The sequence below is a fragment of the Gadus macrocephalus genome, chromosome 9 (assembly GCF_031168955.1).
Source record: "Gadus macrocephalus chromosome 9, ASM3116895v1".
Lineage (NCBI taxonomy): Eukaryota > Metazoa > Chordata > Actinopteri > Gadiformes > Gadidae > Gadus > Gadus macrocephalus.
The window spans coordinates 10,245,711-10,257,955 of NC_082390.1; the positions used below are offsets into that span (position 1 = coordinate 10,245,711).

At 48.3% G+C, this 12,245-nt stretch overlaps 1 protein-coding gene across 7 annotated transcripts; it reads left to right on the top strand.

The window, feature by feature from the left end:
• Positions 1 to 953: 953 nt before the first annotated feature.
• Positions 954 to 11,257, top strand: tnnt3a (troponin T type 3a (skeletal, fast)). Of its 7 annotated transcripts, none has more exons than XM_060060646.1 (14): positions 954 to 1,060; positions 3,021 to 3,061; positions 3,289 to 3,302; positions 4,340 to 4,501; positions 5,588 to 5,605; positions 6,546 to 6,564; positions 6,688 to 6,733; positions 6,956 to 7,072; positions 7,208 to 7,285; positions 7,513 to 7,626; positions 7,716 to 7,831; positions 8,092 to 8,182; positions 8,905 to 8,945; positions 10,971 to 11,257. In XM_060060646.1, the coding sequence occupies exons 2-14, from the start codon at positions 3,042 to 3,044 to the stop codon at positions 11,005 to 11,007; spliced, it is 873 nt and encodes a 290-aa protein (XP_059916629.1). In that variant the 5' UTR covers positions 954 to 1,060; positions 3,021 to 3,041; the 3' UTR covers positions 11,008 to 11,257. The 7 variants fall into 7 exon arrangements, with proteins under 7 accessions (XP_059916629.1, XP_059916633.1, XP_059916626.1 ...); XM_060060643.1 differs by having other exon boundaries at positions 976 to 1,127; XM_060060645.1 differs by lacking the exon at positions 8,905 to 8,945 and adding an exon at positions 9,263 to 9,303 and having other exon boundaries at positions 976 to 1,127.
• The last annotated feature ends 988 nt before the right edge of the window (positions 11,258 to 12,245 follow it).

Consider the following 12,245-nt stretch of genomic DNA (forward strand, 5'->3'; position numbering starts at 1 on the left):
GGTGGAACCCTGTCCTCCTCAGTATGTCTCCAAGAGCTATCTCTGCAAGGCTAACGGTTATCATGGCTAAACAACTTCGATGGTCCGGTCCTTCGATGGTCCGGTCCCCGAGTGGCTCTCTGTTGGGACAGGAGGGTGAAGAGAGGGGGGCGCGGCCTGGCCACCTAGCCCCCCCACAGAGTTGCCTGTCTAATCCCTATCTGCTCCTTCACGACCTGTCTCTGTACTGTCTAACCCCTACCTGCTCCTTATGACCTGTCTCTGTACTTTCTAACCCCTACTTGCTCCTCAATGACCTGTCTCTGTACTGTCTAACCCCAACCTGCACCTTAGTGACCTGTCTATGTACTGTCTAACCCCTACCAGCTTCATGATTGACATGTATCTGAAATCAATAAATCAGTAAATGGTCATTATAATAATGTGTTGAAGTTCAGATATAATCTCAACCCCTTATTCAGGCTTGATCAATTTGGACGTTATCCATGAATTAATCACCTATAGATCATTTGATAACGAGATAACTCGACAGCGGAGCCCGATGTTTAAGATATCGAATTCATGCCACACCGCTGAGACCAAGTGCAGCACATTTCATGCATTCATCTGCTCAGGGCTCTGACTCAGGACCCCCCACCTGGTCCAGGTGGTTCCGGGCGGCACCAGGAGGTGGTACCAGGGTGTTGGACGATGTTCCTGGAGGCCGTACGCTCCGAGCCGGTTCCTCGTCCGGTTCCTCATCCGGTTCCTCTTCTCCTTCACCTGAAACTCCATCTGGTGGCTCTGTGTGACGTCTCTCGGCGGCCTGCTGAATTCTGCTAGCCTAATGCAGAAGCAGAAATAGCAACGGGTCAGCCTGAAGACCCCTCCCCTCCCCCCGCCAGCTGTCTATCTCCTTATTGAGGGACCCCGGTCTGCCTCACCCAGCCCCCAGCACCCTAGCCTTACAGACTTTCCTTGTCCAATGGGAGGCCAGGCAACATGCCCCTAGCGGCTCCTTGGCCAATGGGGAGGCCAGATGGATCAGATGTCAGTATAACAGAAGGACATAATCAGCCCGGTAAGTTTGCAGAACCTTACAGCCAGTCTGGGCCAACAGAGTGCTTACTTCTTTCAGCTTTTCTGAGGTAAGAGAGAGTGACGGCTTGTGTGAGTATGTGTAGTGAGTGCTCGCTAGGTAAATGATAACAGGTGTAGGGTTCAGTGCCCCAAATCCACCCCCAGCCCACCATGGGAACAGCTGAATCCATAGCGTTGGAGCATGATAACATGTTCAAATGAGTCTGTAGACACCTCTTCTGTCTTCTGCTTGGTGTAGGGTCAAGGCTGGCTTAGAAGACAATGCGTGTCTTACCTTGAGCTTAGCTGGTCAGAGAGAGTAGTGGTTGATGTTTATCTGGTCCGGTCCAGACGGATGAGGGAAAATAACTTTGTTGTATAGAGGCTGAGAGGTTCCACATAACAGTGGCTTTACAAACCATTCAGAGCTTATGCTGTGATGACAGTTGGGCTGATGGTAACATTAATACGCTATGCAAAACTTGTCATAACCTCAGCAGTTTTTTTAAATGTGATGTGGTTTTAGCGTTTTCTGATTTTCCCATACTGTTGGAGTATTATCTGGTGTATCTTTGGATGTTTTGGACATGTTTTTCTTGATGCCAAGCTGTAAATGGGTGAGGTATGGTGGCACCTTGAGGGAGGCATACCTTGAGGATAAACAGCTATACACTCTGGGGATGGGACTCCCTGGACTTAGCACTGCTGCATTACACATAGCTTACATTGTTTACTCATCCAGCGATGTCCCATAACAAAGCCCTCCTGATCCAGAGTCAAGCAGAAGGTGGAGGAGACACTTTTGAATAACAATGACAAGGAACCATCTTGTAGGTCCATTTCCAGAAAGTAACGGTGGTTGGTGGTTTGATAGTGTTGATTCATCAAGTGATTCCCTGGTAGCTGAGTCGGGATACCCAGAGGAACCAGGGTTCATGAGCGGGAGCTTCCAGATAAGGAGAGGAGATTCTATTCCAAGAGAAAGGAGTGGATCTGTAACAGATCTTCTGAAACCCGAAGCTGGCTCGGAAACCCACAGCTGTCTGCTCTGAAATAGTGGAGGAGTGAGGGACCCTCCACAGGGACCAAGTAACGAGATATTCTGCTAATGGGAGATTAAACCATCTCTATTTATCTCTTGCTCATCTCTGGCCCTGCCCCACAAACCCTCAAAAAACATCATCCATTTGAAACGGGTCCTCCAGTGATGCCAAATTAAGTAATTAATTTCGTCTAAACCCAATCATCAACCCAGTCCAAACAGACTAGCTTGCTCTGAAAGCACTTTGACCAGCATGCTAGGAATGACTTCAGCTGCTGTAGGACTCATTGAAGCCGAGGCCTTGGAGTGGCGTCTAAAGATATGCACCTTAACGCCGGCCTGGAGGTTGAGCTTCGGACAACAGGAGCGTGGGAGGGCTGTCCTTTTACAGGCTCCCGGGCCGCGCGCCCCCGCCCATTGGTGGAGAGGGGCAGCTAGCTTCATGCTATGTTTGGATGCCTTCTCGTTTATCAGCCGAGACGCACATTCAAGACATGGTTCACGTTTCACACCATTGAAGCTAATTATAAACCGAGATGTTGAGTCCGCCAGATGATCCCACATTTCCCTCTGGAGGCCAGCAGGATGTCTCGAGGAATTTTGGGCAGCAATGAGTCTGATTTCTGAAGGGATGTGTTTTAGTTGAAATGTCTGGTTCAAGTCATGAATTCCTCATTTCACACCATTCAATCTCATTATACACCAAGATGGTGTCTTCAACCGAATATCCAACATCTCACTGGGATGGCCAAGAGCTAGCCTAGAAGGGTTTGAGCAGCATTGAGAATGAACACCTTCGTGTTTGAGTTTAATGAGTGGTATGTCGGCAGAGGGAGGGTGGGGCTGGGGTATTTAAGACCCCTGTAATTGAACCCGGGTCTATAAATACCATCTCAACGTTAAACTCTTCCTTCCCTAGGTCTATAAGTCCACTGTCACCATGTCTGACACTGAAGATGTGTAAGTAACACCAGCCAGTCCCAGCTTGCACATATGCTTATTTCATTAATTTGGTCATTTTGGCATTGTCTAATTATCTCCACTCCCTCTCTCTCTCTCTCTCTCTCTCTCTCTCTCTCTCTCTCTCTCTCTCTCTCTCTCTCTCTCTCTCTCTCTCTCTCCCTCGCTCTGTGTCTCTATCTCTTTCTCTCCCTCTCCCTCTCCCCATCTTTCTCCTCCACCTCCAGTGATCAGGTCGAGGGTAAGTGACAACCAAATCATCTTCTTGAGTTCGGTCCTAAACCCTAAAGTGGCCCATCTGCTTCCCTGAAGAGCCTGTGTCTCCGCAGTTCCTTGATAAATGCTCTTCTTCTCCCTGTATGTGCGTCCTTACTCGGTTCAGTGGATCGTTTTTGTGGATGAATATTTTTTCGCCGGTATTTTGCTTTATGCTGGAGACTCACGTGATGCGATACTGCCTCTGCTGCCCTGAATGTGGAGGCACTTTTTCGTTGCACAGCTGCAGGCGTACGCGTTGACAACCCAATAGGATGTGGTGGCTCTCCTGGAGATCAGCGCTTTGCTCTCAGACAATCAGGGGGACTGAGAGGGAAAGCCGTCTTCCTGGAACCTGCTGGGGTGCCAACGGACCCTGCAGCTCTGCATGGGGCGTTCAGGGGTCCGGTCCTCCTCAGCTCGACGTGGAGGGAGCCACTGTCGGGCTGAGGAGAACTGAACCGATGCCTTGCATGGATCCCCTCTGCCCCCCACCCCATGGGGAGCAGACGGGATCTGTCTCATAACCCAATTTCACTCCTTTCTCTTTCTCGGGTGAAAAAAAAGAAGAATACGATGGTAAGACTAAGATTCTGACTAGATATTAAAAAGGGGTTATGTTTCAACCGTACTAATCTGTGTGTTGTCAGTCGCATGTTCGATAACCCAACCCCTCCAGAGCCCTCACCCCATCCACAGAGAAGAGCGTAGCTCCGGTAGGCTCCTTGGGGTCATAAGTGGTGTGGAACCACCTTCGTCCCTGTGCCTCCCACAGGGGGAGCAGCTGTCTGCAGAGAACCACTTACCCATGTGGGCTATTCTCTTCTTCTTCTTAACCCTGCTCCTCTCTCATCGCCTCATAGCCTTAGTGTCACCCCCTAGTGGTCATCTCCTCAAACCCCCTCCACCACCGCCATCCAGCCCCCTCACCTCTCATCTGCTCCCCCTCCTCCTCCTCCTCCCCCTCCTCCTCTTCCTCCTCCTCCATACCTCCCCACCCGTCCTGCCCTGCATGCCGTGTAGCCGTGGAGGAGGAGGTAGTTCAGGAGGTAGAGGTGGCCCCGGAGGCGGGCCCCGAACCAGAACCAGAACCTGAAGCGGAACCAGAGCCAGAGCCTGAGCCAGAGCCAGTGGTAGAACCAGAACCAGAACCAGAGCCAGAGCCAGAAGCTGAGGAGCTGGAAGGTATGTCAGAGTTCTTTCATCCTGGACTTGGCAGTGTGATCCAAAAGACAGATAGACAGAACCCACTGGTCCCAGCCCACATGACCCAACCAATCACAGTCCTGATATCCATAATGGTAAAGATGATCTGGTACCTTCAACTCCACCACATCGCCCCACTGCTGCTTCAGGGCCGCACCCTGCGGGTGTCAGAACCCAGCATGATCGCCCCCTGCTGGGGGGAACAACTAATTTCCACTGGCAATGCAGCCTTAGTTCTGATTGGAGGACATTCTAGAAGCCAACGGCTCGAATGCGACACCACCTAGCCTCCCTTCTTCCACGCCTATCTTCTGCCAGGCCTCAGCTCAGACCTTAACCGCACATTTTAGTACCTTCAACTGGAATAAAGTATTTACATTACAGAGAGTAAATGTTTGATATAGCTGGCTTTTATAAGCTGTATCCATGCTTATTTGGATACAGCTTTATTCTCTGTTTTATATCTGATACTGGTCTTGTCCACATCAGAGTATAACAGAGACGGCTTTTTGGCATGGAGACTGTATGTACGATTATTTTATTACATAACATATTCGATAAATAAATAAGTAAATATATATATGTGTCCATATATGTGTTTATATATGTACATATGTGTGTGAATATATATATATATATATATATGTATATGCACATATATCTACATTATGTATCTATATATATATATCTAACCCTATATTGTTTGTTGGTATATACATATGTATATCTGTATGTATCTAGTCATGTCTATTCATTAGACCTGAGACTGACTCCAGTCAGGGTATTGGAGATGCATGCTAGTTTATCCACCAAACTCCAAATCAAAGCATTGAATCTCATGGTGTCTCCTGTAGAGGCCCTGCATGGCTTCTATCACGTCTGAGGACATGAACGCCTCACGCCTCATGTCCCCTTCAGGATAGAACTATGTTATCTGCAACAGTGGGGTCTGTGCGCCCCAACACCAGCCAGGTGTTGGGGCGCACAGAACCATGCATACGCTCTGCTTCCATCGTTAATGCTCTTCATTTTTGCTCTTCTGTCTTGGATGCTTGCTGCATGCAGATGCCACTGGAGAGGAAGGTATGTCCAGAGACTTGTTAGACGTGTGGTTCTGCTGTGGACCTGTTAGACATGTGTTAGACGTGTCGTTCTGCTGTGGACCTGTTAGACATGTGTTAGACGTGTGGACCTGTTAGACATGTGTTATTCCTGGGGGGCTGGGGTTGGGGGCTCCAGGGTGTACCCCGCGGTGGAGGTCTGCTCTACTGCTCTGTCCTGATCCAAGGCCCACTGGACCACTGCCCAATTGGCTTTTACACAAATCTAACTTCACGAAAGACCAATTACTGTCAAAAACCAAAGGATGAAAGAATCTGACATGCTAACGTGCTTTAGCGCTAGCAATCCATCCCCATCGTTAGCATGCGTCGCATGGTGTTTCCATCTCCCCGCCAAACCACCACCAGCATTGTATCCTGCTTGGTTCAAACGGTTTTGGGTCAAGCCAAAGCATACGAACAACTCTACAGATGTTACGACCCATCAACATCTGTCCACACACTTCACAACACATCTGTTTCACTCATCTAGTTTCATAGAAGAACCATGTCCATGTTTAATGTGTATGCCCTTGTTTCCTTCAGACACTAACTTTAATGCTAATAATGACTAATAACTAAGAAGACTAGTAGTACAATAAAGTCTTGAGTAGAATAAAGAAGCATCTTCTGATCACCATAAACCATGCAATCATGTTGAACTACTTTAACAGCATCTAACTTTTCCAACTCAAAGTTGAAGTCGAATCAATGTAGAATTTGTTTTATTTTACCAATCATTTCCACATTTTAATGAATTGGTTTGAGAAAAATAGATCTTAAACCCAGAAATGCCTGAGACATTGTTGCTTGAGTAACGCTAAGGATGAATGAATAGATCTTCTTTTTAAAAGAAGACATCTAACCCAACACTCCTAACGAGGTAACCTGTACTTGTTCCCTCTTCGCTTATGGACACACAGACGAGAAGCCAAAGTTCAAGTAAGTCCTCTTCGCCTCCCTTTTATGATATCAAATAATTTGTGGAGCATTTGACGTGATTCCGAGCCTGTGGAGGGCGTCCTGCGCCTATAGGCCAACGCTTACATGTCCTCCCTCTTGTAGGCCAAGCGCACCCAAGATTCCCGATGGTGAGAAAGTGGACTTTGATGTGAGTTTTATCTGAGACATCACGTGTTTTGGCTCTCTTGGGTTGTTTACAAGAGCGTGTCTGGTGGTATATGGGGACCATACGTTAACGTGTAGTCTGGTGGTATATGGGGACCGTGTGTTTACATGTGATCTGGTGGTTTATGGAGACCGTGTGTTAAAATGTGGTCTGGTGGTATATGGGAACCAAGTGTTAACATGCGGTCTGGTGATGGCTCTGCAGGACATCCAGAAGAAGCGTCAGAACAAGGATCTGTCGGAGCTCCAGGGCCTGATCGATGCTCACTTTGAGGGCAGGAAGAAGGAGGAGGAGGAGCTGATCGCCCTCAAGGAGAGAATTGTGAGACTTGACATCACACACATTCACAGGATGGTGGTTTCACACACAATGCCTTCATGTTAACATGTGGACATGTTGCAGGGCATGTTGGTGTGTGTTGTAACCAGTTGTGTGTCCGTGTGTGTGTGTGTGCAGGAGAAACGTAGGGCTGAGAGAGCTGAGCAGCACAGGATCCGCTCTGAGAAGGACAAGGAGCGCCAGGCCAGACGCGAGGTCGGCACCTCTGCCTTGCACAGACAGACACCTCCTCTCCACACTCCCCACCGCCTCCCCTAAATACATGTGTATGTGTGTGTGTGTGTGTGTGTGTGTGTGTGTGTGTGTGTGTGTGTGTGTGTTTCCCTGTGTGTGTGTGTGTGTGTGTGTGTGTGTGTGTGTGTGTGTGTGTGTGTGTGTGTGTGTGTGTGTGTGTGTGTGTGTGTGTGTGTGTGCGTGAGCAGGAGGAGAGGCTGAAGAGGGAGGAGGCTGATGCCAAGAAAAAGTTTGAAGAGGATGCAAAGAAGAAGTCGGCTCTGTCCAACATGGGCTCCAACTACAGCAGCCATCTGCAGAAGGTAGGAACAACCATGATACATGCACACATCATGCACATAAAGGCACAGTATTTGCAGCAGTACTTATCCCCCCCCCCCTCTCCCCCCAGGCTGACCAGAAGAGGGGAGGAGGAAAGAAGGAAACAGAGAGAGAGAAGAAGAAGAAGATTCTGGCTGGAAGACGCAAGGCTCTGAACATCGACCACCTCAACGAGGATAAGCTCAAGTAAACATGACACCAAACGCAATGTGTTACCATCTAGCTCCACCCAGATAGACTCACTACATGTATTACCATCTAGATAGCCACACTTAGATAGACTCACTAGATCCGTAACATTCTAGATAGCTAGCTGTCAAGCTATCCATGGGTGGTCGTTGTGTGGTGGTGTAGAGGGGCAGAACCACCTGGTGGTTGTTGTGTGGTGGTGGGTGTGGCGAGGCAGCACCACCTAGTGGTGACGGGCTGAACTGTTTCCTCTTCAGGGACAAGATCAACGAGCTCCATGAATGGATGAGCACTTTGGAGTCTGAGAAGTTCGACCACATGGAGAGACTGAAGAGGCAGAAGTATGAGGTGAGTATCTACCTGTCTGTCTTTCTCGCTCTCTGTCTCTCTCTCTCTCTCTCTCTCTCTCTCTGTCGCACTCTCTGTCTCTCTCTTTTTCTCTCTCACTCTATCTCTCTCTCTGTCTCTCTCTCTCTGTCTCTCTCTTTATCTGTCTCTCTGTCTCTCTCTCTCTCTCTTACTGTCTCTCTCTGTCTGTCTATTTTTTTCTCTCTCTCTGTCAGTCTATTTGTCTCTCCCTCTGTCCGTCTCTCTGTCTGTTTATCTGTATCTCTGTCTTTCTGTCAGTCTGCCTATCTCTCTCTGTCTGCCTGTCTGTCTCTCTGTCTGTCTGTTCGGCCACCTTTTTTTCTGAAGTTTCCTAACTATTAAATGTTCTGCAGGATTATCGTTTATATTAATCTAGTATAATGTGTTTTGCATCATCTGTACCGATCAATGAGTATGTTAACTAATAATTAATGAACACATGTTGGATGTATCCAACACATATCTTCATCATGTCCGCGTACATCCAACATATTCTGTTGAGTTGTCACGTAACCCTGGAACATACTAACTTACCCCTCAAATAGGCCCCCCTTAATAGTGACAACGTTAGAGAACGTCCACACATCCACGTTACGTAGCAGCCAGTATCAACGTAGCACCAAGCTAGCTGCTTCCCTCCTGCGGTGAGAGCCGAAGGGGTGGGACTGAGATGTGAAACCAGTTTGACCTCTGATCTCCAGGTTACAACTCTGCGTAAGAGAGTGGAGGAGCTCAGTAAATTGTAAGTAACGTTGAGATCAGGTGTTTGAAGGCTGCATGGCCTGCTGAGCGCCTAGCATGGACAGAACCCAGTAAGAACATCAGGAGAACAGTCGCTCAGAGAGCTCCACATATGGTGGTGTAGGACCAGGTCCCACCAGGGAGGAGACCCTCCTGGTCTAGGGGTCTTAAACTAGTCGGCGTGTTCAGGTAAGTTATTCATCCCTGGGAGCAGTGGACTCTGAACCGAGCTGGAGGGTGGCCGGCATAGGAGCAGGTGAGGTCGCCTCAGGAGCCTTGTGTCCGGTGTTAAACGGGTTGCTGTGTCGTCACTTCTAGGTGCTCAACCTCAGGAATCGCATCGATCAGTTGCAGAAATAGTAAGTACTGGCGCTCCGGCCCCTAAACCTCGACCAGGACACACTAGCGCATGGTCCTCAGCCCTCAGAGGCCGTTGATCACATGATCAACGATGGTACGGAGACCATGATCCCATGGATGGTCCCTGATGACGATGACGAGGCCATGAGGGTGTAAAACATGGCCCTCTCCTCACAGACCCCTTGGTCCGCTCTCTACCGTGGAACTCCTTACACAAGATGTTGTCCACCGATGGCGCGTGTCATGAACCCAACACGCAGGTCCCCCTCGCTCCAGAAGAGCCATGCTGTGATGGGCATGGTTCCTCTGGAGGGGCTGTGTGTTGTGTTCATGTCACATAGAGACACAGGTTGAGCAGGGTGAGCTCTGGTGACTGACAGACCAAACGATGGTCCCAGGGCAGGAGGGCTCCAGACTGTCATGACCCTCGATCACCCTGGTCTCCTTGTTGTCTTTACGCTGCCATTGAAACTGTGTTGAACCATAACATCTCCTTCTACTATCACCCCAGATGTTATACTATCTACAGACGTATGGATAGTACTATCTAGCACGGCTGTGTGTCTGCTTATGGCCAACACCATACTGCAGAGTACAGAGGACATTATATTGCGAGCACAGATGTGTTGACATCGGTCTCAATATAATGACCGACAGCGAGGCATACAGTGGTGGAGGGACGGGAACTCGTGGTTCGTTGGGTAAACTGTGTTTGTGCACTCCATCCTAAGTCAGGATGCGCCAGGTAAGTTCAGCATGTCCGGGTGGCTTTTGTGAGGTGATTTGAATGTTTATTTGTCGTCTCTACATTCAACGGCTCGTAAACATTTATTAACCTTAAGGTTAATAAATACTTGAATCAATCTGCGATCAATAATCAGAATCCCAGGCAACAGGTTGGTAGTCTAAATCCCCTGCCCTAGGGGTTGAATGCATGGTGCATGCTCTAAACTCCTTTCCTCTTCACAATTGACCTTTTGCTGTTCAGTGGTGTGGCTTTAACAATACTGTGTTTTTATTAATGTACTAGATTCAAAGGGCCAAAACAAAACTGTGTTGGTACAATTTACTAGAATCAAAGGGCCATAGAATACTACGATAGTACCATTACTAGAATTGTGGTACTTGGGAGTTCTAGAATTGTAAAGTAGGAGCATAGAATACTTTAGCAGTTAAATTGTAGGCCTACTAGTAACATAGTGCCTTGGACAACTGTGGTAGTACTCAGACTAGTCATTTAGGGTTATATAATCAATTGAAAAGAGACAAGGTACCTTCATACTCCAATGAGGCCTGAGGAAGAATCAGGGTGATCTAGTGGTCCCTGGAGGTAAGAGGGTGATCTAGTGGTCTCTGGAGGTAAGAGGGTGATCTAGTGGTCTCTGGAGGTTAGAGGGTGATCTAGTGGTCTCTGGAGGTTAGAGGGTGATCTAGTGGTCTCTGGAGGTTAGAGGGACATCTAGTGGTCTCTGGAGGTTAGAGGGTGATCTAGTGGTCTCTGGAGGTTAGAGGGTGATCTAGTGGTCTCTGGAGGTTAGAGGAGGATCCAGTGGTCTCTTGAGGTTAGAGGAGGATCTAGTGGTCTCTGGAGGTTAGAGGAGGATCAGGTTGATCTGAAAGCGAGGCAGGAACTTGACGTGTTTCCTGTGTTTTCGTGATATCACAGCAGCAAGAAGGGAGCTGCTGCCCGCCGCAGGAAGTAAGCTGAACGCCCTCAGCTCAGAAGAACCCAGAGCGCCGCGCCGTCGGCCCCGTGGACGATGAGTGCCGTGCGGTGTGGCCCCTCGGCCAGGGGCCCAACGCCTCCGTCCGGCCCCTGCGCCGGGCGCCTCTGTGTGGAGCTCGCTCCATCGAGCTTCCTGTTTGGTTCTCAGTATTTTTGTAAATAAAGTTTGACTCTTCAACCCATGTCTGTAGATCTGTAGTTCTTCAAAAATAAAGAATAAACTCATATCTGTAGACTTGATGTCATTTTAAAGTTGTTTGTTCTGAGCCGTTCAGCGCTAAGAGCGGTGTGGTGATTTCCACTGCCATGGTTACGGGACGATGAAAAGTTCCATGGATGAGGTGTCAGCATACGTCTTGATGTGTTGACCTCTCGATAGTTACTGTTGCTAGGGCACCGGGCCTACCGGGGCACCAAAGCTTCCTGGTCGTATGTGAGGAGATGGTTAAGGTCTGATCAGACCCCTTCCTGGTCCTTGGGGTCTGAACGGGCCCAGGAGGACTTAGTCTCAAACACTGAAGAGATCAACTTATCAAGACCGGTTGAGACCGGCTGAAATCACCCGATTTTTCGCTACAGTGGAACTGTCTGTGGTTGTTCTCTCTACACATATGTATACTAGTGGCACTATAAAACCCCTTCCTCCTACTGGCCCTGCACATGAAACAGTAGAAGATCCTACATTAAATACACATTGGTTAATGTCTCCACGTTTCATAAGGAGGCGAAAGTGGAGCAAGAAAGGATATGGATTATGTGGCTAGCAGACACTGCTGTAACTGGTATGTTTGTACTGATTTAAATCACAATACTTGTTATATTGTTTAGGTTTAAGAGCAATATCTGAATTAATGCCAAGTATCTGAATTAACTGTAAAGTATCTTTGGAATCAATCCTTAAAGACTCCATTTCCCATGAGACCTATCGCCTCCTGTCCTCCGCAGCAGGTGCGTTCGTTTGGGAGGGAAACGAGAGATCATTCATTCAGTGCTGTTTTGAGAGCTGCCCGGTGACGTGGTAAGTATAAATATACCAGCTGTTATTATCAATGTTATTTCTGGGTTAAGTGTTTCACTTAAGTGTGTCACCAGACAGTCTATGGTTAGACACTTGTAGCCTTTGAAAAGTGTTGTGTAGCGTCCTTACAGTTGACTCTTTAGCGTTAAGGAAGCAGTACTTTGACCCACCAGGGGGTGGCGCCAGGTCGCAGTACT

Bases quoted from the DNA above. Each gene is read 5' to 3' on its own strand.
- tnnt3a (XM_060060646.1), top strand. From the start codon at position 3,042: ATGTCTGACACTGAAGATGT. The intron at 6,734-6,955 runs GTGAGTTTTATC...ATGGCTCTGCAG, and splicing joins GTGAGAAAGTGGACTTTGAT to GACATCCAGAAGAAGCGTCA. The intron at 8,946-10,970 runs GTAAGTAACGTT...GTGATATCACAG, and splicing joins GTGGAGGAGCTCAGTAAATT to CAGCAAGAAGGGAGCTGCTG.